The sequence below is a fragment of the Natator depressus genome, chromosome 13, assembly GCF_965152275.1.
Source record: "Natator depressus isolate rNatDep1 chromosome 13, rNatDep2.hap1, whole genome shotgun sequence".
In the NCBI taxonomy this organism is placed as follows: Eukaryota; Metazoa; Chordata; order Testudines; family Cheloniidae; genus Natator; species Natator depressus.
This window is the reverse complement of record NC_134246.1, coordinates 39828837-39856359: the sequence shown is the minus strand read 5'-3', so window position 1 is coordinate 39856359 and position 27523 is coordinate 39828837. Positions and strand designations below refer to the sequence as shown.

At 48.0% G+C, this 27523-nt stretch overlaps 1 gene segment (V, D, J or C); it reads left to right on the top strand.

Moving 5' to 3' along the window:
* The first annotated feature begins 2614 nt into the window (after positions 1–2614).
* On the top strand, positions 2615–17333 carry LOC141997167 (T-cell receptor alpha chain constant-like). The segment is given in 5 exon segments: positions 2615–2654; positions 4656–4736; positions 14495–14773; positions 16638–16682; positions 17227–17333. Coding segments are annotated over 5 exon segments (552 nt in total).
* The last annotated feature ends 10190 nt before the right edge of the window (positions 17334–27523 follow it).

Here is a 27523-nt window from a genome sequence, read left to right as displayed (position 1 = left end):
TGGGGACAATTCTTGTTGTACCAGAAAACACTGTGTGAACATCAACAGCTACGAACTCGTCTTCGGGAAAGGGACCAGGCTTCTTGTCAAACCAAGTGAGAGGCCGGAGTTTTATTCATTTGAGCTGTGGCTAGGGCAGCTGGGTTCCCAGTGAGTGTTATTAAGGGCTATTTAGGGTGGCAATACACTAGTGAATATCTGTTTGATATTGTAACAGTGCAGGGATCAGTGAAATGTAGCTTGCTGTCCAATTAACATCCAATCTTTTTTCCATTGATTTCCATCACCATAGTGTCTGATGGGCATCGTTAGAGCAAAGGGAGATTAGATAAATAAATAAAACGGAGCAATTATTTTAAATAACCCAAGTGTCACGAATTCCATCCCCTTCCTATGAGATACCATCCACAACCCAAGACTTCCTGTGTATTGCCCTAAATGGTCTCCCACTATGGTTTGCTTCCCCCACACACCATTTTGTAGTGCCTCGTGTCTGGGTGTGAACACGGGGGGTTACAGCAAACTCACATCTGGAGCAGGGACCAAACTTCTGGTATCTCCAGGTATGTTTAATGCCCCAGGGTTTTTTTTTAAACTGGTTTGTCAACTTCATTAAGAGTAGAATTATATACAGGCAGGTAGGGCAATTCCCCCCATTGGTGTAAATCAGGATACATTGACTATCACTTGAGTATGGAGCTATGTTGATTTACGCTCGACCCAAAGATGCCTGAGTGATGTTCATTGGCGGGTTTGAGAAATTCAGTAATAATTAGAGGTGGTCAGAAAATGGAAGGATTTTTTCGTGAAAATTTTCAGCAAAAACCACAGGGTTTTTTTGGTTCTCACTGGAATTTGCATCCGAAAAGTTCAACGTTTTAGTGGAAAACCCTAAACACCCATAATTGCTCTATTGCCAGCACCTGAAAACCAAAAATATTCAGCTGAAAAGTTGCAGGTTTCGTCCAACAATTTTTGATTTTCATGTTCTTTGGGTTTGCCAAAGAAGAGTTTAAAAAAAAAAAAAAGGAAATGAAAGGGAAGGGAAGGGAAGGAGGCAGCTTCCATGAAGGTTTTCATTCAATTGAAAACTCAGTTTTCCTTTGAAGGGAAGTTTGGCAGAAATGTTTCTGACCAGCTCTAAGAGGGAAAAATCAATTTTATTTTCGTAGCCCTGCACTGATTTTTTTCTAGAAAGTGGTCATTATCTTGTAGTTAAGGCACTGACTGGGGACTGAGAATAACTAGGGTTTCTTTCCAATTCTGCCAGTGTCTCCCTGTGTGATCTGGGACAAATCATTCCTGGTGCTTCAGCTCCTCCTCTTCAAATTCATAATATGGTACTTTCGTGTCTATTTCCATTGTAGGCTCTTTGGGGCAGAGGCTTTCTCTTCTTCAGTTTGTACAGCTCCTAGCACACTGTGCTCCTGGATTTGGTTTGGACCCTTTGGTGTGTTACAGTAATGTGTGTGTGTGTGTGTGTGTGTTACAGTAATGTGTGTGTGTGTGTGTGTGTGTGTGTGTGAGAGAGAGAGATATTACACATATATTCTCTTTATGTATAGTTGTAAGTGTATATATACACATGAACGTAGCTGGAGCCTGGACATCAGCCAATTTGCTAAAAGCAGAGGAAGTGGAGTTTTGGTTGCATCCAAAATCACTGTGTGAACTAGGAGGCTCAGGAACCAGACTTACCTTTGGGAGTGGCACCCAGGTGAAGGTGGAACCCAGTAAGTGAGAAGTAAGATGAGGAATATGGGTTAATATGCAGGGTGCAGACACCAGAGGGGGGTGCTTAATTTGTTGGAGGGGCTGGAATAATGGGGTGAAACTGAGCAAAAAAGTAAGAAATCTTGTTAAATGACAAGGGACAGAATAGACGCCCCAGGTGATCAGATATCACGGGAACAAGGATCATGTGCGTACGGAGACAGACAGATGGACAGAGATACAGCGGTGAAAGATACCCCAGTTGGAAGGACAGACAGATAATGCAGATGAAATAAAGGGCATAGACACTGTGGACGGAAGGACAGGTAAAGAGAGAGAGGTGCAAGAACAGATAGCCAGATTTACCTGTCCTGGGGAATGGGGCTTCCATCCCCTTCCCTTGGTGGGTCATCCCACTGTTCAGTGCCTCCTGTGTGCGGATAGAGCTCCACACCCAGCCCAGAGAGCTATCCCTGGCCCCACCCTTTTGTAGAGGCTTGTGTCACAGTGAGGACCGGGGGATTTGATAAGCTTCTGTTTGGAGCTGGGACTAAACTTGTGGTTTCTCCAGGTACGTTCAGTGTTCCCAAGTGACACTTGTTTTGTTTAATCTGCCTTGGCATTTTGGGAAGCGCTTTCCCAGTTAGCTGGTTGTGTTTTGGCTCTGCCGGGAGTAAAGGTGTAGATCAGAGCCAGCCCCGTAGCTGGTATGAATTGGTGTAGCTCCACTGACCCCAAAGGAGCTGTGCTGACTGAGGCCTCCTGAGGCTCTGGCCCGACACCACGAGCCATTAGAGGGGGCATGAATGGGCCGGTGGCAGGAGGAAGTGCTAGAAAGTGACTGAGTGCCTTGCCAGACTGAAGCAGACCTGGGGTCTATCTGATAGTGCCCATTGTCATCATGAATGACTATGGATGGGCCTATGAACAGACTGTGGATAGTCAGTCTCACTCTTCACCTGGCCCAGTGACTATCTACTTATGCGAAACCATCTGCTCCACCCTGGACTCAGCTGTGCTGCTCTGAGTACCTTTCCCAGACCTGAAGAAGAGCTCACTGTAGCTTGAAACCTTGCCTCTTTCACCAGTGGGAGTTGGGCCAATAAAAGATATTCCCTCATCCAGCTTGTGTCGCGATAGGCCAGTGGTTAGGGCGTGGATGTACGAGACCTGCATTCAAGCCCCTGCTCCATTGACTTAACTATAAAAAGTGGAACAGCTTCAACAGGAGAGAATGAGAAGGCTTTGTCCCACTCTATCCCGCAGCCCAGAACAAATCCCGTCTCCACATCAGGCAGAGAAGGGAATTGGACATGGGTATTCTACATCCTAGGCGATTACCCCAACCACTGGGCTAATATTTATAAGGGAGGTCCCCTCCAGTCTAGGCTAGGCCTGCACCAGAGGCAGGTACCCTGGACAACCAAGTGTAGACGGTACATGCTGGGAGTAGTTAAAATACTGCCATGTAAGACAGGACTCCTGGGTTCCATTCCTCCCCCCGTGGCTGACTCACTTTGTAACTTTGGGCCAGGCATTTATTCTCTGTGACTCAGCGCCGTCAGGAAAGCTCGTGAAGGCTTCCTGGGCTGTGTGGAGTTTGGAGCAGATCAGCTGCTGTTTGGATGAGGGACGTGGCTAAGGGTCAGCTCAGGTGAGCAGGACATGGACAAATCCACAAAAGCAGAATGTGGAGAGTGCATGACGGAACTGGAACGCAGCACTTCATATTTTGTGGCTGGTTTTCATGAGATAGATAAATACCACCTGGGAAATGCACTACTTGACCTATTAAGTCCTTATCACCCACCTGTGCATTGCTAGAATCTCTCAGGTCATCACATACATCCTAGAGTTACAGAAGTCAGGGATGAAAGAGACTGGGCAGGTCTTTCCCCATCCAGGTGCCAATGGTCTGTTGTTCCTATAATATTCACTAGGGACCTTTTACACTCCTTCCAGTCACTTCCTTTGGGAAATCATTCCCCAGTCCTCTGACCTGTTTTGTACGACATGGTAAAGGGAATGAGCTGGGACCATTGCCTGCATTTCGTAGAGGCCTGTGTCACAGTGTGACTAATCAGGGAGTGCGGGCAGTCGTATTTGGAACTGGGACCAAGCTTCTTGTTACCCCCGGTGAGTTTGATTTGCCTAATGCTGCTTCAACAGCAAAGCCAGCCATCCCTTTTAGAGAATTGTGGTGTACTGAAAACCGATGCTAAAATTACAGCTTTCCCTTTCAATTCCAAGGGGGCTGCTTGCAGGTTAGGGGGCTCTGGGGGAAGTGCATGATCCTCAGCAGTTATTTTGCAAAGTGCCAGCCCAGAGCAAGTTGTTCCTCTCTGCCTTAAGGAGAAGCCTGCTTTGTCTCTTGCTGGGTTTGGTTCTTGATAATGAGAGTTGTGGAGTCTAAGAGATAAAGCAGTGTTACCTTGCAATCTTCCAGAAAGATAAAACTATAAACTACTCTAACTTCTCTGCATGTATGCTGCGAATATAACACCAGCGAGGGAGTGGGCCAGGATTTCATGGCACCCAGGTTGCCTAGACAGCTTTGACGATGTCAGCCTAAGTAACTTGACCAAGGTCATACAGAGTCTGTGACAGCAAAGCTGGGATTTGAAGGCAGATCTCTTTTGTACCAGCCCAGCCAAAAAGAACAAACAAACCAACCAACCAGCCTTTCCCTTTACTTCACTAGCTGTAGCAAGTACAGACTAAGTGGGACCTAGGAATCCCTGGGGATGGAACTAGATACCTCTTTTCCATCTCCAATTCCCATACGATGGTGGCAGCAAAAGGGGTCCAGCATGGACACATGGGGAAATCCAGTTAGAAATGGACTTATAGACCTGGTGTCCAAAGCAGGAAGTGTTCTGGAAACCCTAACAGAGGGCAGAATCGTGTCAGACATCAGCCCAGTCACGGATGTTCTTATAAAGGCTTCCTGGGTTGTGTGAATTATGGAGGTGGGGGATATAAGCTCACGTTTGGAAAGGGGACCAGGCTGGCGGTCAAGCCGGGTGAGTATAAAATAATGATGAAATGATAAGGGCAGAAGAAGAGATTGTGTGATGGCTGCAGAAGACAATGATTCGCATTCCATGGAATACAGAGAGATACCTAAGTGATCCTGCAGATGGAAAGATAGACAGAGGGTTAGGAAGAAGTATGCACGGGGATAGATCAATACAGCAGTGCTACACAGTGAAAGAAAGAAAGAAAATATAGTAACGAGGGACTTATAATTAGACAGATGGATCTGAGTAACTAGATGTGTACATATACAGAAGGCAGGGTACAGATAGATAGGATCTTGAGGCCTGGAGATTCTATTAGGTGACCCACTTGGGCATGAAAACCCTTGTATTTATTGAGAGGGAGTACAATTTTCAAATGAATGACCTTGGGTCCCATCTTCGAGTGACTCAGGAGGCTAAGGGGGAAAAAATCCTATGTGACTTAGAAGCCTAAGACCCACTGACTTTCAGCGAAACTTGGGCTCCTAACGGCCAACTTTTCCTAGGTATTTCGGTGACTAAAGATGCAGATAGGAATTCAATGGGAATTAGGCACCTTACTCAGTTTGACACTTCTGAAAATCCGACTAGGTGCCTATCCGCACCTTTGGGCTTCTAAATACCTTTGAAAATCTGACCATAAGGTATTTAGGTGCTGAGTGGGATTTTTCAAAAGCACCTAGACACTTAACATCTATTGATGTTAATGGGTGCGAGGTGCCTAGGGACTGTTGAAAATTCCACTTGGTGCCTAAATACCTTTAAATCTGGCTCATGTCACTTCTGAAAATTTTATCCAGAATATTTTCACATTATCATATAATTCCTAGGTTTAGAAGAGTCAGGGTAGGAAATTACTTCGTAAATCACCCAGTCAAACTCCAATCTCTGGGTAAATATTGGATTCCTGACAAGAGATTTCCACCAGGGATTTCTTCAGTTCTTTTAACAAATGACTCGAGTAATGTGATTTCTCAGTCGAAACGAAATAGTTTTACAAATTTCATGTCACCTGAAAAAAAAAATCAGACTGACTTGAGACAGTCACCCTCCCATTTCGTAGAGGCTGGCGTCACAGTGTGAAAACTCAGGGCTATGGAAAAATCATATTTGGAACTGGGACCAAACATCTTGTTACCCCAAGTAAGTTGACCTCTCTGTGCTGCTTTAACCAAAGGACCATTTTAAAGGAGTCCTTGGTACAGCTGGGGATGGAACCGAGATTTCCCGAGTCCCATCCCAAACACAAGACCATCTTCACCCTTGAATACATTAGCAAGTCTGGTGATGGATCAGCCAAGACCAGGGGTATGGGCCTAGATGGAACTTTTCCAGCTCCAATTCCTATCAGGTTTTGAAATCAAAAAGGGCCCATGATGGACACATTGGAACTGCAGCTGGAAACAGACTTGCAGACTTTGTGTCCAAAATAGGAAACATTCCGTAAAAGCTTAAGTGCAAGCAGAATATTAGGTAAGGTCAGTGCCATGAAGAAGGTTCTTGTAAAGGTTTCCTGGGCTGTGTGAGTTATAGAGGAGATAAGCTCACGTTTGGAAAGGGGACCAAGGTGATGGTGAACCCATGTGAGTATGGCACAAGGACAAAAGGAAAAAGGCTTCAGGGAGAGAGGCAACCAGTTCTCATTGAAGTTCAATGGAAGTTTGCTGTCTAACTTTGAAAATATCAATCATAATGCAGAGGATACATGATGGAACTGAAATGCAGTGTCTCAGTATTTTGTGGTAGATTTTCATGGCAAATCAATAGATCTATGAACGGAAAGAAGTATGGATAGATACCACAATGATTAGCCATTAACTTTAAAAAAATAGTTTTCAAAACCTGGATGTGGCAGTTCAATGACAAGACGGAACACAGCTTTTAGCAAGCAAGCAGGCTGGTCTGCTAACGGGCTTCTGCCTGTCAGCTTTCCACCTTCCCCTTTATTCTTTCTCTCCCCCCGCGCATTACATTCTCCAACAGATAAAAGGAATACACTGGCTTTGTTTAACATTCTTATTTACCAATTTCTATCTACCGCATTCCTTGCTCTCGGGCCTTGAGCCCAGTCCTGGGGGGCTTCCCATGGTTCATGTCATCTGGGCGAGATTCCAAGGTTGATGCCCTTGAGAGGAGTTGTGTGTGCACTGCTCCTACACAACACTCCGGGTGTGCCCTGAATGTTGCCAAGCGCATGAACCCTGTATGAATCCCACACCTGGACATTCTGAAAATGTCTGTCAGTTACAAAATGGAATTTGGATAACTCCCATTATGAACGAAAAATGATCAAAATGGGTATATTAAGGCTATATTTATAAATAATGTATACAGGGTCAATAATCGGTTATTCGGTTTTGTGAGCCTGTCAGAGGCATGATTAGTATGTACTGTGAACAGTTATAACTCATCAGTAGAAGGTGCTAAAGAAAGGTACAATCCATGGTTATGAGCTAGTTACTGCCTTGTTGGATTCTATAACAGTCTAAGAACAGTTGATTAACCATTCAGTAAATACCGATCAGTTGTTTCTTTAACTTTTATAAACTATACGTAAATGGAACCTGAGTATAACTGGTTGGAATCTAGTCTAGTCAATGTCTATACCCCACTCCTCACCATAGTATCACAGAGGTCTGGTAGATCATATTTAGCTGAAATCCACTCTAACAATATTTTTCCTTGCCATATACTGTAGGGACCTCACTTAGTATCTATGCAAGCTTGGAAGATGCCCAATTCGATAGTGACAGGCACCAATGCAAAGCCCTGCGGTAGACAGACAGACAGACAGACAGATGCATGCATGGTTTGGAAATGTACTAGCTGACCCACCAAGGCCTTATAACCCTCACTTATTTCTCTTCATATCATCCTATAAATTCCAGAATGACAAATGTGAGAGAAGAATAAGGGATTACTGGGTCAGCCAATCCATGCCTCCATCTCTTAGCCATCGCTGGGTTTTTCCCACCCATCTGGGTCCCCAGAGATGTGTTAAACTGATTTGTCCAATGGGATTTCCCAGCCCTTCTCTGGGAGAGCATTTCACAAGCTTCTCCACTTCGTATCCAAGATGAGCAGCAGTTGAAAGAGTCACCTCCCATTTTGTAGAGGCTGGTGTCACAGTGTGAGTAATGAGGGGCTAGGAAAACTCATATTTGGAATGGGGACCAAAGTTCTAGTGACTCCGGGTAAGTTTTCAAGGGTTTGTTTTGAAGCGGCTTCCCATGTAGGTTTAAGGCCAGGTAAGAAGAAAAATTGCCCCCTATGTTATTATTCATCGTGTTTATGACATTAGTGCCTGAGGCCCAGCCTGGAAAGGGGCCCCATTGCGCGAGGTGCTGCCAGTCCCTGCCCCGAAGAGCGGACAATCGAAATAGAGCAGACAGGCCCACTGTGAGGGAAGGAGTCAGAGTGAACAACGGGATGGCAGCATGGCATGTTAGTGCCACGACTTTTTAGCTGAATTAAGTGAGGAGGGAATCAGCTAAATGAAAGGACAAGGGAAGGGAAGGGGGTGAGGAGGACACGGCAGGGGAGAAGGAGGTAGGAGGGCAGTGTGAAGTGCTTAACATAATAAATCTTCACAATCCTACCAAAATAGAAGAAAATGGATTTTTCCTCCAAAATGGAAAATGTTCCAAAGTACAAATTTTTGCTATGGGGGAAAAAAAAAAAAAAAAAAAACAGCCATGTGACAAAAATGTGCAATCAAGGAATTGCTAATGAAAAGCTAAAGTGTGGAATGACAACCGAAAAACAAGCGTAATGAGAAACAATCATTAACAATTTCAAGGAAATCAAATCCCTTAGGTGGCTTTAAAAATCATAGAATCCTAGGACTGGAAGGGACCTGGAGAGGTCATCTAGTCCAGTGCCCTGAACTCATGGTATTATCAAGACCATCCCTGACAGGTTGGAAAAAAAATCTAGGGCAATGTTTCCACGTTTGAAAATCAAGGATGTTTAGTGGGGGAAGAGCGGTAGCAAAGAAAAGTTTCAAGCACCTCTACTTGGTATCCATAGAATGAAGTATTCTAGATTAAGTAACCGAGGGCTAAACTCTGGTAAATGGAAATAGGCCTGGGAAAGCTCCCCTGGCGTGTGAAATACGGAGGTGGAGGCCATCAGGTTCTCTCTGGAAGTGGAACCACGCTGGCGGTCAAGGCACAAAAAGGAAATGAGAAGGGCAGACTAGGAGAGCTCGCTGCGGGAACCGGAGTTGAATGATTCAGGGTGGATTGAGGGAGCACCGTGTATCCAGGGATATTTTAAACAATGGTTTCAAAACTGGAAAGTGTAGAAAACAAATTCTTTCCTTTTCAAAATGGAGTCTGGCCAACTCCCAGCGGGTTTCCAAATGGGTGAAGGAAATTCTACGCGCTGGATAAAAACTGAAACGTAAGAACGAAAACTGCGGGGGGTCAAGTAAAATTTGAAACTGAGTTTTTTTTCGAAAAATGGGAAAAAGATCAGTTTGAGAGGGGGGTAAATACCCATTTCCATGAAACAGCCTCATACTGGAAATAGTGTGAATGAAAAGTTGCAGCTCGCATACCGAAACTGTTCCCTACTTTGGCACTGCGAACACGTCCCTGAGGGCAGAAATGCTGGAATAGGTCAGTGCAGTTTTAGCAATTCTCGTAACGGCCTTGGCTGGGGTGTGAATTATGGTGGTGGAAATGACAAGCTCCCATTCGGTAGAGGGAGCAGGCTGAGGGTCGAGCCCAGCGAGTATGGCCCAGAGGGGCAGGCTATGAAAAGGGTAGGACGGAACCAGAGTGAAATGATAGAGAGAGAAATAGATAGAACTCAAGTCCACGACCACTCTGGTGTCTGTGAGGATCAAATCCATGCAACTTTATGAGGGGCGAGATACTATGAAGCTGGAACCTATGTAAGCACCTGGATTGAGAGAACAGTAAGAGAAACCACCACATTCATCCTGAAGTCAGAGAGTTTCCGAGTGGTTTCTCGGACTCATTCTTGGAGGAGAGTATTTGTAATGGTTCAGACTGGGGTGGGAATGCTGGATCTAGGACAATGATCTTTGGAGCTGGAACAGAACTCTTAGTGCTTCCAAGTGAGTTTCCTAATTAAAATAGTCATTATGGCAGAGATTTGTAAAATCATCTATTTTCTAACCAGGAATTTTAATGTGAATGAGGTATCCAGCTCCTGAAGCAGCCAAATCTAGGCCAAAAAATTCTTTTGACTTTTCTAGATCAACCTAAACATCTTCTATTTTATGTGCATTTTCTTTTTTTCTCCTCCCTCCCCCGCCCCCCGCACTTCATTAAGTGGAGCTTTTTGGCACTGCTTGAAAATGATATTTTTTAGAGCTGGTCAGGAAGTGGGTTTTTCCTCCCCCGTCCCTGTTTAAAGAAAAAGTTTCCGCAATTTTCTAAGCTTCATCTAAATATTGTTCAGAAACTTTTTGTTTCCACTGAAAACCCGAACCGCCCCAGAATTGGTTTTGTTTTGGGCAACCCAATGTGGTTACTTGAAAAAAAGAAACAGGTTTGGGTTTTGCCACAAACAACCCAAAAATGGTTTTCAGGTTTATGGCTCTTCAACAAACATGCCCAAGTTTGTCAATGAAAACAGAACTTTATTGCTCAAATATTTTCATTTAATTGAAAAGCAATTAAAAAAAGATGGAAGATGTTGTACCAGCTCACATATTTTTTTCCCAGAGGGGATGAAGTGGTTTTGATTGATGTAGGTGTCCCTGCATGGGGTTCTCTGGCCTGTGTTATACAGATCAGACTAGAGGAGTTTGTGATCCCTTCCCGCCTTTAATTTATGGCTGGGGATTTCAAAAGGAGCCAGAGGTCAGGTATCTTGGGCTGGCATAGCTCTGTTGGTTAGGGGCGTGAAGAGCTCTGATCCCTGTGCTGGCTGAAGTCCCTAGTTTAGATGCAGTTAGACCAGCAAAGCTGCGTTTTTACTGACAGAGCTTGTCCCTCTCAGAGGGGTGGGCTGATGACACTGGTTCAAAGCACACCTTTGCAGATTAGCGTCCGCACTAGGAGTCCTTTGTGTTCATGTAGCCTAAGGGAGTTAGGCACCCAGATCCAAACTCTATGGAAGTTGGGCGTTGAACTCCCTGAAACGCTCAGCCTGTGCATGGATGTAAAGTTACCTCCAAGGAATTTGTTTTGTTTTTTCCCCCCAATGAGTTTAACAAATTCCTTAGGAAGAAACTTCTGCTGTGGGAAAATTGCCTCATAAGGGCCAGATTTTTAAAGGTATTTTGAAAAGCATAAAGGAACTTAATACCCGATATCAATACGTATAATGATCCAGCCATGACAGCCCACTGCAGAGACCCTTGTATCTTCCTGGGAAGCAGCTGGCCCTGGGCACTATCAATGGGGCTGGGCTATATGGACACTGGGTCTGATGGGGAATAGCACCCCAAAGACTTGTAGTCAGTTCTTAACTCTGCCACAGGCTCACTGTGGGCAAGTCACTTTCTCTGAGGCTTTTAAAAGAGATTTCGGCACCCAAATCCTAGTAAATGTCAATGGGGTTAATTATGCTTAACTCCCTTTATGCTCCTTTGAAAATCCAGCCATACAATATCTGAGCCTCAGTTCCCCCTGGAGTGGGAATACTCCGAGTGGCGTGGGCGGGTAACTTGTCTGGGCGGCTCAGCTACTACGGTGCAGAGCGCCAGATAGGAACGTAAAAGTTCGGTTACAAGGCTGATGTTGTGCCATCAGAATCGCTTCCATCGCGCCACACGACGAGGTCACAAATGCAGCCTTCCGATGCGAAGACACAGAAAATCGGGGCAGGGGAAGACATACAAGAAACAAGGGGGAACCCTACATTTCTTTCTGTGTCAAAGGTTAACGCACTCAGCGCGGGGAGACATTCTTCTTCTGAAACTTTTTTCGGTAGAAATTGCAGAGTCAGCCACACCGCTTAGCATTTCGTGAGTTTGTCAATTGCGCCAAATGCTTCTTTGGAAAAAGGGCAAACCACCAAAACCTGAAGGCCCCCTCCACCCCCCACAGTGTTTCATTTCAACATCTTTGAACCGAATTATTGACTTTTCAGTCTGAAAGAACTTTATTTAAATAAAATTAAATTAAACATTGAAGCAAATTCAAAAACAATTTAAAAAGTGGTGAAAATTGAAAGAACGAGGAGTCTGGTGGCACTTTAAAGACAAACCCATTGATTTGGGCAGAAGCTTTCGTGGGTAAAAACCCCCTTCTCCAGATGCATGGCATGAAAATGACAGATCCAGGCATTGATACACTGACACATGAAGAGAAGGGAGTCACCTCATGAGGGGAGAGACAGTGCTATATATAAATATATTATCTCGATGCCTGCATCTGTCATTTTCACGCCATGCATCTGGAGAAGGGGGGGGGTTTACCCACGAAAGCTTCTGCCCAAATCAATGGGTTCATCTTTAAAGTGCCGCCGGAGTCCTGGTTGTTTTGTGGGTACAGCCGGACACGGCTCCCCCCCCCCCCGATACTTGGCAAAATTGAAACAAAACATTTCAGGTTTGTCCAAGGGAAACTTTTTTTTTTTACAATGTTTCGCCTCACCAACATTTTTAATTTCCGGTCTGACCCCAAACAAACCATTTGGGGGTTGACTTTTCAAAATGACCAATGACCCAAAACCATATAATGTTGTGACTTGCCCAGCTCTAGTTTAACTGTGCCCCAGGTGGATGCCAGCCCTTTAACGGTTTGGGGTAGGGCGTGAAATGGTTTTTGCAATGCCGTTTCCCTGAGTGTGAATTATGGAGGAAATAACAAAGTTATTGGTTTTGGTAGTGGGACCAGACTAACAATAAAGGCTAGTAAGTAAGGGGACGTTCATAGCATACATCTTTGTGCAAAATCCATGTACAATGGATGGCTCAGTGGACAGGGAATGGGATATAGGGCCTTTCGTTTCTAGGGGGTGCTGTTTTCAATTTGGCCCCAGATCTGGGATGGGATATGGGGCTTTTCATAGCTAGGGGGGTAGTTGCAATCCAGTCCCAAGTCAGGGGGGACCAGCTGGCTCAGGAAAGTTGGGGAATAGAATGGGGGCATTTCAGATGTACATGGTACTGATTCCCATCCAGAGGGACCAGTGAGGTCAGGGGATAGGATCTGATTCCTTTTGCTTCTAGGACACTTGTACCAACCCAGCCCAAGGCTGAGGGAATAGCTGGCTTGGAGAGGATGGGCAATCAGATACCGACCCTCACACCTCAAGGGCGTGAGCACCAATCTGGCTGAAAGGTTTCTACGCTGGCCTGCATGGAAGAAGTTTGGTCCAAGGTTGCAACTGAACAGACATTCACCTCTGTGTCACCACTAGGGCTGGCCTCCCCGTGGATGGCTCAAGGACTGAATGGTCCCTGGACTTCCCTGTGACGTCTAGGCAAGGCCCTGGCAGTGGAAAGTTGAGGTGTGTTGGCAGGTGGTTTTGTATAGTTTGGACCTGCCCCGTCCGTCCCGCACCCGTCCTGTCGATAAAGGGCCTCAGAGATACCAGCAGGCAGCAGCTCCGACGAGCCCTCTGTTCATTTAGGCAGAGAGAACAACAGGAAACGTGGGCGATGGGGCTGCGGTTATAATAGTGCCTATTTACCAAAACAACCTGCAAAGTCTCAGAGCGAGGGGTGAATTCTGTGGGCGGTTACAGGAAATCGGCCTTCGGAGCTAGAACAAAGTCTCCAGTCGCTCCGAGTAAGCTTGAGAAACAAACACACGTCACAGGCGTTGCACTCTGCAAAACCAGCCTCTCATTGTTATCTGCTCAGTCAGCCGTTTGCAAAAGTACCACACAGTCAGAAAGGGAGTGCAAAAACAACCCCCCCCCCCCGCTAGCGTTAGTCAAGGGTTTGGGGTACGTAGCACAGAGTCAGGCAAATAATGATTAACTGTAAAACTAATGACGAATCTATCTGGCCTTTCGCCGGCAATAGCTACCTAGCTGCCCAACCATATCCATTCTTTCCTCATTGAGATCTACCCATTGATCTGCACTCCTCCAATATCCAGCCAACCATCCATCCATCATTTCCTCTGCAGTCTCTCTCTCTCCATCCATCCATCCCTCTGTAAGACCTATCCTTGTCTCCCAAATAGTCCAAAACTGAAATCTAGCCATCCATGAGCAGAGACCAGGGAGTGGAACTGCCACGACACACCATGACACATTCAGTACAGAATAGGGGTGAGAAATTGACTTTTCTGGGTATCCCAAACCCATAACGAAGGGAATGCAGAGAAAAACCAGACAACTGAGCCGCCGTCTGGAGGGCCTGACCTTTGGGGAAAGATTAAAGAAACAAATATTCATAGCTTGAAGTGATTACGTCTATAGGACAATTATCAACTAGTATTGGAAGAGGTGTAGGGAGGAGAAATTTTTAAATCAAGGTTGCTCCTTTTCTAGAAAGGCATGCGCTAGTGCAAACAGGAATTAGTTCAGTCACCTCTTACGGTCCATGTAATACGGGAGGCCAGACTAGATCAGAACAGGGGTCTTTCCTGGCTTTCTAAGCTATGATTTTATTCTGTCTTTGCTAGGTTAAAGAAGAGCTGCCTACTGTCAGAATCTCTTCCTTGTGTAGACTGGGGTGAAGTTGCCCCTTGACCAATCTAGTCTATCCAAGAGGAGGTTATCTTAAGTCTCTCGCTACATGGCGTGGTTTTCAGATTTAGATGACGAGGCATGCAAGGACTGTGGTTACTGACCCCCGGCCATGTGATTTTTCTCTTTCACAGATCTTGAAAAATCTAAAGCTTCTATCTACCGAGTGAAGTCCCAAAATGGGATCTACTCAGCTTGCCTTATCACGGACTTCTCCCCTGGCAACATCGAAGTTGGGTTCTCAGAGGATTCTCTTACAGAAGTCAATGCCTCTGTTGTGCAGGTGAAAAACCCAGACAGCGGAGAAATGGAAGCAAGCTATGGGACGGTGCTCTGGGAACACCAGGAGAACATTCGCTGCATTGCTAAACATGAAGTGGGAGCAGACAGCATGGAGGAGAGTGCTGAGGAAGGTAAATGTGCAGGCTGGGAGGTGGTCTCTAGGCTGCAGGCTGGGCTCTGGTCCCAGATCGGTGGTGACCAATGAAATGACCCATTCTCATTGGCATGTGGGAGATATGGCTAAGCTGGTGGCGGGGATGATGGGTTTTGTAGTAGGGGTCCACAGGCACCGGCGCTAGGCAAGATGCCATTAAATCTCTTTATCAATGACCTGGAAGTAAATATAAAATCGCTGTTCTTAAAATTTGTGGGTGACCCAAAGATTGGCAGAGTGGTAAACAAGGGGGCAGCCAGGGCACCCTGGTTCACGTGGCCAGTCAAATAAAACGTGCCTTGAGACAGCCGAAGGCAGGGTTATACATCTAGGAACACAGGCCACCCCCACAGAACAAGGGACTGTATCCCCGAGAGCAGCGACACTGAAAGGGATTATGGAGTCACGGCGGACAAGCAGCCAAAGAACAGTTCCCAGTGCAGCCCTGCAGCGAAAAGGGCTAATGCTATTCTTGGACATGGCAACAAGCGTCCTGCTCACCTGAATGAATCCCTTCACAGCCACGGGCCACGGAGCAGCTCCTGGCTAGGCTAGCGTGCCCCTGGTGAAGGTCACTGAAGACCTGTGAGGGTTTCTTTGACAGGTGGCTCAGCCCTCTGGCTGGATCAGTCTTTAGCTTGCCCCTGCTGGGGTCACAACTCTCCAAACTAACCTTCCAAATTCTTTACCAGAAACAAAACCTCCCAGCCTCTCCTGCAGCCAGTCTCTTCCCCAGTTACTGAGGGGCTGTCTCAGGCTTCCTACAGCCATTGCCCTCTGGCCTTTCCCCCAGCTGGGCCTTCTTAGTGCTTCCACCTGACTCCTGATACCTCTCAGGTGGGGCTTGTCCTGGAATCAGGGCGGGCTGGGCCCAGCCTGGGCAGCTCAGGGAGCGTGCCACCCTGTTACAAAGGAGTAAACAGGGGAGCAGTGAGTCGGACTGGGTGGGGGTAATTTTAACTGTGTACACAGCGTGGGGGAGCCCAGTACTGCATCCAGCTCCAGCAGCCACATTTCAGAAGGGTGTAGAATAGAGCTACGGAAACCATTTGAAAGGCTGGGAAAATCCCTTGCAGTGAGCGACCTGCGGAGCTCAGTCTGTTTATCTGACCAGAAGGGCGAGGTGGCTCGATTCGAGTGCTGCCAAAGCGGGGGCTCGCCGGTCCTGGAGGGCTCCTCCCCCAGCTGCCAAAGGGGGGGCTCGCCGGTCCTGGAGGGCTCCTCCCCCAGCTGCCAAAGCGGGGGCTCGCCGGTCCTGGAGGGCTCCTCCCCCAGCTGCCAAAGGGGGGGCACGCCGGTCCTGGAGGGCTCCTCCCCCAGCTGCCAAAGGGGGGGCTCGCCGGTCCTGGAGGGCTCCTCCCCTAGCTGAGAAAGGCACAAGAGGACCCCAGGCCGGAAGCTCAAGCCAGATAAGCTGAGATGAGATTTGAGGCACAGCGTTCTAGCAGCAGGGGTTATTAGCCACTGGGACAAAATCCCCAGGGGTGCGCTGGATTCTCCCGCTCTGGCTATTGTCAGCCCAAGCCTGATGTCCGTCTGGAAGATGCTTTACTCAGACACATGACTGAGATCAATACCGGGGTGCCTGGGTGAAATTCTCTGGCCTGTCTTATGCAGGGGGTCCGACTAGATGATCTAATATTCCTTCTAGCCATAAAATCTGTGACACTCTGAACCTTCGTCTGTGTTTCCACAGCGCCTAGCACGAGGAAGCCCTGTTCTCAGCTGGCCCCTTAGCACAGCCATTGTAATCATGCTAAATAAAAAGACACAGATACTTATGTGAATGTAAATTGTTTTGATTATTTCTATTAATAGCTGATGGGTATTTTTATTTACAGGTGACACATGCAAGATAATGGAGCTGGATGACAATTTTGAGACAGGTACGGATGCAGCATCCAGGACAAAGCTAGGACTGATAAAAGGAAGCACTTGCATAAGACCATAAGAGCGGCCAGACTGGGTCAGACCAAAGGTCCATCTAGCCCAGTGTCCTGTCCTTTGACAGTGGCCAGTGCCAGGTGCCCCAAAGGGAATGAACAGAACAGGTCATCACCCAGTGATCCATCCCCTGTCGCCCAATCCCAGCTTCTGGCAAACAGAGGTTAGGGACACCACTTCTTTAACCTGTGGAACTCTCTGCTGTATGGAATTGCTGAGGCAAAGAGCTTCATCTGGGACTTTCAAAGTGGGCCGAAGGGAGCTAGAGATTGACTTTCAAAGGGAGTTGGGCACCCAACTTGTGAAAATCCCAGCCTCTGTGAACAGGGTCAGCTAGTCTCTGGTAGGGTCAATGTCATCCCATTCCTTGTAGCTTCCAGCTGCATCGAAACCCCCGAGTAAGAGTCAGGAGTGAGGCAGATGTCAGAATCCATAGTGTGTGTGTGTCTGATCTTTTGTGACCTTTGCTTTCCTGTTGTCTTACAGACAATCAGCTAAACCTCCTGTCATTCACGCTGCTGGGCCTGAGAATCATTTTTGTGAAAGGAGTGGCACTTAACCTGCTCCTGACCTGCTGGCTGTGGAAAAGCTAAAGTGAGTGGGATGGGGAAGGCTATGGGGATCTGTGTAATCCAGCCAGGCAGTCTTCCTTCACCCTCAAATCTCTCTCTCTATCCATCCTTTCCTCAGCAGCATCTATCTGTGTAGCTCTCTAGCTGTCTTCCCCTCCAGAGTATCTTTCTCTCTGTCCAATCTATCCATCCATCTGTCCATCCTTCTCTCCATGGTATCTCTCTTCCTATCATCTGTCTATCCTGGCTTCATAGTCTCTATTATCTATCAATCCATTCTTCTCAATATCTGTCATCTATCTACCTATTACCTTCTATCCTTCGTTTGCCCTTGTATTATCTACCTAAGGGTCCCTCTTTTCTATCACTCCTTCCTTCCCAGGATCTGTTTATTCATCTCCACCCAACATTTTCCCTTCCCACTATCTATCCATTACCATACACACCTATCTATACCCACACACGCCTCTCTGTCCATCCAACCCCATAAACAGCTGTCTATCCATCATACCCACTATCCACACCTCTGTCAATCCATCTTTCCTTGCCAGTAGCTATCCATCTGGATATCCATCTCTCTCTTTCTGTTTTATCTTTCCATTCCTAGTTGTCTACCCAGCACAATGAAATCCTTCAACCTGGCTGGGGTCTCCAGACCTGACTGCGCTGTAAACAATAAACAGACACTCTCCTTCTGCTCTCTCATTACAGGAGTGGAAGGAAAGAGGACAGATGGAATCTGGAGTGATGGGAATTCCTCAGAGACCTGGTGTCATCTCTTCACCTTTCCATGCAGCAGGAAATATAATGAAATGAATGGTCCCCATATCACCTCTGTATATAGGCCTGATGTATAATGATCTGACGTGCTTTCACTTAGCAAGTTTTAGAAGGATCTCACCTACCTAGCCTGGTTTTTCCATGACCCTCCTCCCTTTCACCCTCCACAGATTGATACATTTATCCTCACAAGCTCCCAGTGTGGGGTAAGGAATTGCTATTAACTAGAGCTGGTCAACAAATGTGCGTGAAAACATTTTTCAATGGAAAACTGGGTTTCAATTTTTTTGGCAGAAAGTCCCCATTTTCCTAGAAAAAAACTTCAAATTTTCATCAGAAACTGAAAATGTTTGGCTAAAAACTGAATATTTTTCAGTCTGGTTTTTTTACAGTTTTTGGCTACAAGATTTTTCAGTTTTTGTCTGAAAATTTTCAGTTTTCAGTTGTCAAACACCAAAACCAACTTTTTTTAACAATTTTTTTCCAGTGCAAATTTCAACAAAAGTGAATATTTTTTTAGTCTTCATTGAAACAAACCAGCTTTACCATTAACCCTATTTTGAAAAGGGGAAATTGAAGCACAGAGACACTGAGGCTGAGATTTTCAAAGCCTAAGGGCTTTGGGCACCTGTTTCCCTTTGAAATAAGTGGGAATTGTGCATTAAAATCCCCTAGGTTGAATTTTACACTCTTTGCCACACACTGGGATTTTCAAAGGTGCCTCGCAGAATGAGGCACCCATCTCCACTTGAAATTCAATAGCATTTAGGCAGCTAGTTCCTTTGAAAATCCAGCCAACGCATTTCTGATCGTAGTGGGTTCTTTAAGTTGACGCTAGACAAATTCAGCCTGGCAATAAAGTGCACATTAACAGTGAGGGTAATTAACAATTGGACTGTCTTAACTAGGCGTGTGTGGATTTCCCCTCGCTTGTGCTCTTTACATCAAGACAGGATGTCTTTCCGAAAGGCCCCCTGTAGTTCACCTAGACGTTATGGGCTCAAAGCAGGGATCAGCGGGCAAAACTCTCTGGCTTGTGTTATAGGCAGGAAGTTGGGCTAGACCAGAATGGTCCCATCTGGCCTCTGTGACTTGAAGAAACTTGTACACATGACCCCATGTGTCTCTAACCGTCCCTGCTCTGCAGAATTTGAGGCCAGATCCCCGGGTGGTAGAATTCTTCCAGCAATTCTGGAAGAGCTGCTTTAGCCAAGCACCAGATGTGCTTGAGTCACATGCAGGTTCTGGGCCCATTGCAGGGGAGATGTAATAGCCAGGAAGTCGGACTAGTCTTTCCTGCCATAAACGCTATGAATTTATACCAGCTCTGGCCTGAACCTAGCTTTTATGTTTCAAATCTGCATTTATACCGACCTTTAGCTCTGTTAACCTGATCTCCCTATTTTCAGCCTTTCTAAATTGTGATATTTGCTCATGTTTATGCTTTGGAAAAGATTTTATCTTTTTTTTTTTTTTTCATTTCCTGCCGACCTTCTTTGTATCGCATTGAGGAGATGATAATGTACTCAAATTTCCTTTCTGGTCCGCCCTGGGCTGCTATTAAAGAACTTGGCTGATCGTGAGAACTCTTGCTGTTTTGTGTGTCTAGCCCTGGGGGATTTATTTGGACCACCAGCTGGGGAAATACAGGAAGGAATTCCACCTAATGGACCGTGCGTGGGCTTGGGTGAGAAGATGGTTGATTTTTCTCCCCAGCATCCAGTGTTGGCCGTTATTGGGAATGGGACAAAAGGCCTCTCCCCGGTGCAGGATGGGGGGTCAGGGAATGGGGTATTGGAGTCCTCCCCTCGAGCAAGTTCCAATCCGTCCCCACGGCTGAGGGACTTGCTGGCTCAGAGGGGTGAGGAATGGGATTTGGGGTCTTTCCCCTCTAAGGGGCACTGGCTGAAAATATCAGCCAAAGCAAATGGCCCACATTGAAACGACAGCTCAGGACTAGAACCCAGGTCTTCCGGGGCCTGTCCTAGTGACTAGCCACACTGCCTCTCCAGCAAGAGATGCAGCACACGCCAGCGTGAGGTGGCTCAGCTGGTTTCCAGCTGCTGTCAGGAATGGTCCCGAGCATGTCACACGGGACAGCTCATAGCTAGCCTCTGCCCAACCATCCTCTTCATCTCCGCTCCACCACGGGCCAGGGGAGAACAGGGTTCCCTGCCCTCCTGTCAGCATGCTCATAACTCCTGCAGCTCTGCACTCAGACGCTGACTCGCATCCGTTCTCATGCTTCAGGGCTGCAGCCCATTGCTGGCTGAGACACGATTGGCCGGATGTATTCCGGATTCCCCCCCGCTCCTCTGAAACATCGGGAATTGGCCCCAGCTGGCGATGGGACACCAGGCAGCGCTGGCTAGGGCACTGCCGTGGTACAGAGAATCAATCCTCTCTCTAGATGCTGGGCTGGTGCATCTTGTTCACGTGATCAGGATCACTAGATTTGGGGTCAGGAAGGAATTTGCCCTGGGTCAGATTGACAGGGACCCGGGGGGGGAGTTTGCCTTCCTCTGCAGCTTGGGGCACCGGATTTACCTGAGCATCACTCACCTAAACAATTCCCCGCCATGTAGGGGACTGTGTCATACAGGGGGTCAGACTAGAAGCTCTAATGCTCCCATCTGGCCTGAAATCCCATGAAATCTACAAAACAGCCCTTCTCTCTAGGCAAACCACAGACCCCCGTCACCCTAGGATCCGAGCCGCGCCCAGCTCTTGAGGGATTCTGCAAGGTCACCTGTAACCCTGCATGCAATTCAGTCACCCGTGCTCAAGCCAGCTTCATGCAAACCGGGCCAGGTACGGTGAAGGGCGACTGGGATGATCAGGGGAATGGAGAGCAGCTCATAGGAGAGGGGGTGGACAGAGCGCTCACTGTAAATATACCGGGGGGCGAGGAACACTGAGCAGGGAGCTATTGCAGCAGCTGGAGGACAATGTAGGCCAAAGAACAAATGGGTATAAACTGGCCATGAACAAATTAGAAGGTTTCTAACCCTCAGAGGAGGCAGGGTCTGAAACAGCCTCCCAGCGGGAGGCAGTGGAGGACAGACGCCCAACGAGGTTTAGGATGGAGTTTGGTACGTTTATGAACAGGATGGACTGCGCCAGCAGGGTACGGGACTCAACAGCCCGGGAGGCGCCTTCCAGCCCTGTGTCCGATCGTTAGAGCCCTACCAAATTCACAGTCCGTTTTGGTCAATTTCACGGTCAGAGGATGTTAAAAATAGTGAATGTCATGATTTCAGCTCTTTATCTAGTATCGGGGGGAGCCGGGTCAGCCTGTATCCACAAACACAACGAGGAGTCCGGTGGCACCTTAAGGCTAACGGATTGATTTGGCCATAAGCTTCTGTGGGTAAAAAACCCCACTTCTTCAGACGCATGGCTCTTTATCTGCAATTTCATGGTGTTGTAATTGTCGTGGTCCTGAACCAAAAAAGAGTTGTGTGTGTGTGTGTGGGGTGGGGGGTGTCACAAAGTGATTGTAGAGGGGGTTGTGGTCCTGGCCATCCTGACTCCTGGCGGTGGTGCTGGCTTCAGAGCTGGGTGGCCGGAGCGCGGTGGCTGTTGGCCGAGGGCCCAGCTCGGAAGGCAGAGCCCCGCCAGCAGCAGGGAAGAGTAGGGTGGCCTGGGGGGGGGATTGTCACTCTCACGTCTGCGCTGCTGCTGACCGGGCGCCGCCTTCAGTGCTGGGCCCTTGGCCAGCAGCCGCCGCTCTCTGGCCACCCAGCTCGGAAGGCAACAGTGCAGAAATCAGGGTGGCAATACTGCGGCCTCCCTGGAATAACTTGGTGACCCCCCCCGCAACTCCTTTTTGGGCCAGAACCACCAATTTGAGAAAGTCTCTCCCGTGAAATCTGTATAGTAGGGGGTAAAAGCAGACAAAAGACCAGATTTCATGGTTTTTCATGGCCGTGAATTTGGAGCGGCCCTACCTATCATTCATGCTCATGGCCTGTGAGGCCGGGAAGGATCATGACACCCTCATCACAGGAGGGAAACTGAGGCACAGAGCTATTAAGTGACGAGTTGGTGGGGGGAAGGTCACCCAGGGAGTCTGAGCACAGCTGGAAATTGAACCCACGTGAAACAATAACTTCCAATGAGAGAGTCCCACCGCTCAATCAACTGAGTTGATCACAGGGAAGGTGAAGAGGTGAACAGGGAGATTTCCGATAGCACAGGGCTCTCTAACCTGGCACACAAATGCAAAATGGGATCCTATGGCTGGAAAGTGGAGCTAGACACTAAGGGGCAGATTGCTAACGCCGTGGGTAAGTAAACACTGGAGCAAAGCCCCCGGGGATGTGGTGGATTCTCTCTCAGTTGGGGTCATTAAGGCTAGGATTCCAAAGAACCCGAGGGGAGTTGGGCTCGGAAGCTGGATTTTCCATTGCACAGGGAATTCTGTGAGTTTGAACTTCTTCCCCAGCCTGAAACCAACCAATTTTTTAAAAATTTCTCACAAAATGAAATTCGGGAAAAGAAAAAAAAAAAGGTCATTCTGGATGAATCCAAACATCTCCCTTTGATACCACCAAGATATTTTGTTCTGATTTTGACCTATTAAAACATGTTATAATTTTTTTATATATATATAAAAACAAAAACTCCAAATGCCCCATTCCACAATGGGTGGATTCGACACGGTCGAAACTCTCGGACTCATCCCGCTCGACGTTTCCCCCAACTTTTTGACTTTGCCAAAAAATGGCAAAATTGCCTCTGTTTTCACTAACAAGGTCAGCTCCCAGACTGCTGCGCTGGGCATCACAGAATGGGGAAGAGATGGCCAGCCCTCTGTGGAGATAGAGGTGGTTAGGGACTATTTAGAAAAGCTGGACGTGCACAAGTCCATGGGGCCGGACGAGTTACATCCGAGAGTGCTGAAGGAATTGGCGGCTGTGATTGCAGAGCCCTTGGCCATTATCTTTGAAAACTCGTGGCGAACGGGGGAAGTCCCGGATGACTGGAAAAAGGCTAATGTAGTGCCAATCTTTAAAAAAGGGAAGAAGGAGGATCCTGGGAACTACAGGCCGGTCAGCCTCACCTCAGTCCCTGGAAAAATCATGGAGCAGGTCCTCAAAGAATCAATCCTGAAGCACTTACATGAGAGGAAAGTGATCAGGAACAGTCAGCATGGATTCACCAAGGGAAGGTCATGCCTGACTAATCTAATCGCCTTTTATGATGAGATTACTGGTTCTGTGGATGAAGGGAAAGCAGTGGATGTATTGTTTCTTGACTTTAGCAAAGCTTTTGACACGGTCTCCCACAGTATTCTTGTCAGCAAGTTAAAGAAGTATGGGCTGGATGAATGCACTATAAGGTGGGTAGAAAGCTGGCTAGATTGTCGGGCTCAACGGGTAGTGATCAATGGCTCCATGTCTAGTTGGCAGCCGGTGTCAAGTGGAGTACCCCAGGGGTCGGTCCTGGGGCCGGTTTTGTTCAATATCTTCATAAATGATCTGGAGGATGGTGTGGATTGCACTCTCAGCAAATTTGCAGATGATACTAAACTGGGAGGAGTGGTAGATACGCTGGAGGGGAGGGATAGGATACAGAAGGACCTAGACAAATTGGAGGATTGGGCCAAAAGAAATCTGATGAGGTTCAATAAGGATAAGTGCAGGGTCCTGCACTTAGGATGGAAGAATCCAATGCACCGCTACAGACTAGGGACCGAATGGCTAGGCAGCAGTTCTGCGGAAAAGGACCTAGGGGTGACAGTGGACGAGAAGCTGGATATGAGTCAACAGTGTGCCCTTGTTGCCAAGAAGGCCAATGGCATTTTGGGATGTATAAGTAGGGGCATAGCGAGCAGATCGAGGGACGTGATCGTTCCCCTCTATTCGACACTGGTGAGGCCTCATCTGGAGTACTGTGTCCAGTTTTGGGCCCCACACTACAAGAAGGATGTGGATAAATTGGAGAGAGTCCAGCGAAGGGCAACAAAAATGATTAGGGGTCTAGAGCACATGACTTATGAGGAGAGGCTGAGGGAGCTGGGATTGTTTAGTCTGCAGAAGAGAAGAATGAGGGGGGATTTGATAGCTGCTTTCAACTACCTGAAAGGGGGTTCCAAAGAGGATGGCTCTAGACTGTTCTCAATGGTAGCAGATGACAGAACGAGGAGTAATGGTCTCAAGTTGCAATGGGGGAGGTTTAGATTGGATATTAGGAAAAACTTTTTCACTAAGAGGGTGGTGAAACACTGGAATGCGTTACCTAGGGAGGTGGTAGAATCTCCTTCCTTAGAGGTTTTTAAGGTCAGGCTTGACAAAGCCCTGGCTGGGATGATTTAACTGGGAATTGGTCCTGCTTCGAGCAGGGGGTTGGACTAGATGACCTTCTGGGGTCCCTTCCAACCCTGATATTCTATGATTCTATGATTCTATGATTCTATGGCATTTTTTCATCCTAAACTGATTGGATGAGACCATTCTGAGCGGCTCTATTAGGCACGCAACATCCAGCTGCCCCTTTGGAAATCCCAGTCTGCATCGAGATTGGCTGGCTCTTCCCAAAAGATTCGCTCAATCGCGAGTGATCGGGCGAGACACTGGACTCACCAGGGGAGACCACCAGGGCCTGTGTTTTTACCAGAGGTCAAATGAGATGATCTCATGGTCCCTGTTGTCCTAAAACACATGAGATGCCAAGAAGTTAGTGAGTTTGCTTCATAGACCCTTTTAGACTTTGAGGTTTCCTCCCCCCGCCCCACTTTGGTTTGTTGTATATGTCAACAACAAGTCCCCCCCGCGCAGCTGGGAGGCAGGAAATAACAAGTAGGACAGGAAGTGGAAAATGACTCAGAACCCAGGTGGGGGTGAGGTTAAGGACACGTCAACATTTCCATGACAACACGGCCACCCAGAGATCTGGGTCACCTTTGAAGCTCTCCCCTCCCGTGCAAACCACTTCCTCTGGAAAGAGGAGTTAAAAATATGAACGTGGCAGAGAGGGGCACGTGGCGGGGGGAGGGGGGCACGTGGCGGGGGGGAGGGGGGCACGTGGCGGAGGGAGGGGGGCACGTGGCGGGGCAGCCGTTAGACCACCAGCCAGGGCAGAAAGGAGACGCTGCCCACAGAGCACGCGGCCCCCGACCGCACCTGGGGGTGTGTGGAAAGAACAACCTATGTATAGAGTCACACAAGGGGAACGGAAATTACCCTGAGGGGGGAGGGGAGCTCTCCATAGAGACCCTGCCCCTCCCCCTTTCATTCAAGGAGGGGGGGTCCCCTTTGGGATACATCCCTTTCACCCACTACCAACCAATGTACCCCCCTCTATACAGGGCAGGGCCCCCCTGGGGATAACCCCCTACCCTCCTCTGCACCCCTTTGTACAGGGCAGAGTCCCCCTGGGGATAACTCCTTACCCACCTCTGCACCCTTTATACAGAGCAGGGTTCCCTGGGGGATAACCCCCTACCCTCCTCTGCACCCCTTTGTACAGGGCAGGGTCCCCCCGGGGATAACCCCCTACCCTCCTCTGCACCCCTTTATACAGGACAGGGTCCCCCTGGGGATAACCCCTTACACTCCTCTGCACCCCTTTATACAGAGCAGGGTCCCCCCGGGATAACCTCCTACCCTCCTCTGCACCCCTTTATACAGGGTAGGGTCCCCCTGGGAATAACCCCCTACCCTCCTCTGCACCCCTTTGTACAGGGCAGGGTCCCCTGGGGATAACTCCTTACCCACCTCTGCACCCCTTTATACAGGGTAGGGTCCCCCTGGGAATAACCCCCTACCCTCCTCTGCACCCCTTTATACAGAGCAGGGTCCCCCCAGGGATAACCCCCTCCCCCCTCAGCACCCCTTTATGCAGGGCAGGGTCCCCCCTGGGGATAATCCCCTACCCACCTCTGCACCCCTTTGTACAGGGCAGGGTCCCCATGGAAGGATGGGCCCCCGTCATCTGCTACCTTCCTCCTGCATCACCTTTGCACAGGGAGCTGGAATTCCCCTTGGAAATACACCCCTGGGTAAGATTGCCGCTGCCCCCCTCTTCCCACACAGGGACCAAGGCTCGGGGTCTCTCTGGGACTGTTGCAGCTAATGCAGAGCCAGGACTCAGCCCCTGGGACCTTGGGGCGCCTGGGGAAGTGAGAGAAGATGAAAAGGGGGAAATTAAAAGGAATGAAATATAAGGAGGAAAAAATGTCGGCCTGTGTGCAATTCATAAAGTCAGCCACCAGAGGGCAGCAGCATCTGCAGAAAGTGCAAGAAAGAAAGAAAGAAAGAAAGAAAGAAAGGAAAAGGAAGGAAGGAAGGAAAAGAAAGGAAAAGGAAGGATTGTGAGTCACAAAGGGGTTTAAAGAAAAATATTCTCAGGTAATTTGGGACCACTAGTGGAAAATCTTTCACCACCAGGGGGAGAAAATGTAGCCTTTTAAATCCAAGGTACTGGTGAAGTTGTGAAAACCCACCAGATGGCACTCATGTCTTGTCAATAGGAACAGACACCCCAGAGGGGGAGGCCCTGTGCCCCATTCCTTGCCCTCCTGAGTCAGCCAGTCCCCCCTGCCCCGGGCCGAGATGGGCACAAGGGATGTAGAGGAACTGACACACCAGGTTGGCCAGGTGCATTGGTCTGCCGTGGTGTGGCAGGGCTTGGGGCAGAGACCCGGGAGTGGATAATGGGGTGCTCAGCAATCCGGGCAGGTACCAGCTCCCATGCTCTGATCAGTCCTGGCAGGAAGGAAGGAGGAGTGGTGTGCTGAGGAGCCCATTGGTCTGATCTGACACAGCAGGAAGTGTATGCACGCAGCAGATTAGGAAAGGGACAGATTTTAAAATTTTATTAAAGCTAATGTTACAAAAAGTTCTACGGTACATAGGTTGGGGAAAGAGTGTCTGCACATCTGGGTGTAGTGCTTAGATTATCCACAAACACACTGTGAGCTGTTAAGTCCTATGACACAGAGCGATGACCCAAAGCAGTACTAAAGCTGAAAATACCCTAATGCCACTGTACACGCCCCCAGGTCTGGTCACCTCCTCTCAAAAAAGACACATTAGAATTGGAAAAGGTGCAGAGAGGGGCAACAAGAATGATGAGGGGGATGGGACGGCTTCCGGATGAGGAGAGAATAAAAACCCTGGGACCGGTCAGCTTAGAAAAGAGGGCTAAGGGGGTATGAGAGAGCAGTGGTTCTCAGCCAGGCCTCTGGGGTACGCAGTGGTCTTCCAGGGGGTACAGCCTCGGGGTACAACAGGCTACATGAAACACACTAGCAGAGTCAGTACAAACTAAAATTTCATACAGACAACTTGTTTATACTGCTTGGTATGCTGTACACTGGAATGCCAGGACGATATCGATATTCCAGTTGAGTTATTTGATAATTATATGGCACAAAGTCAGCCATTGTTCAGTACGAGGGTGGCTGGGACCCTGTTGTATTTTTA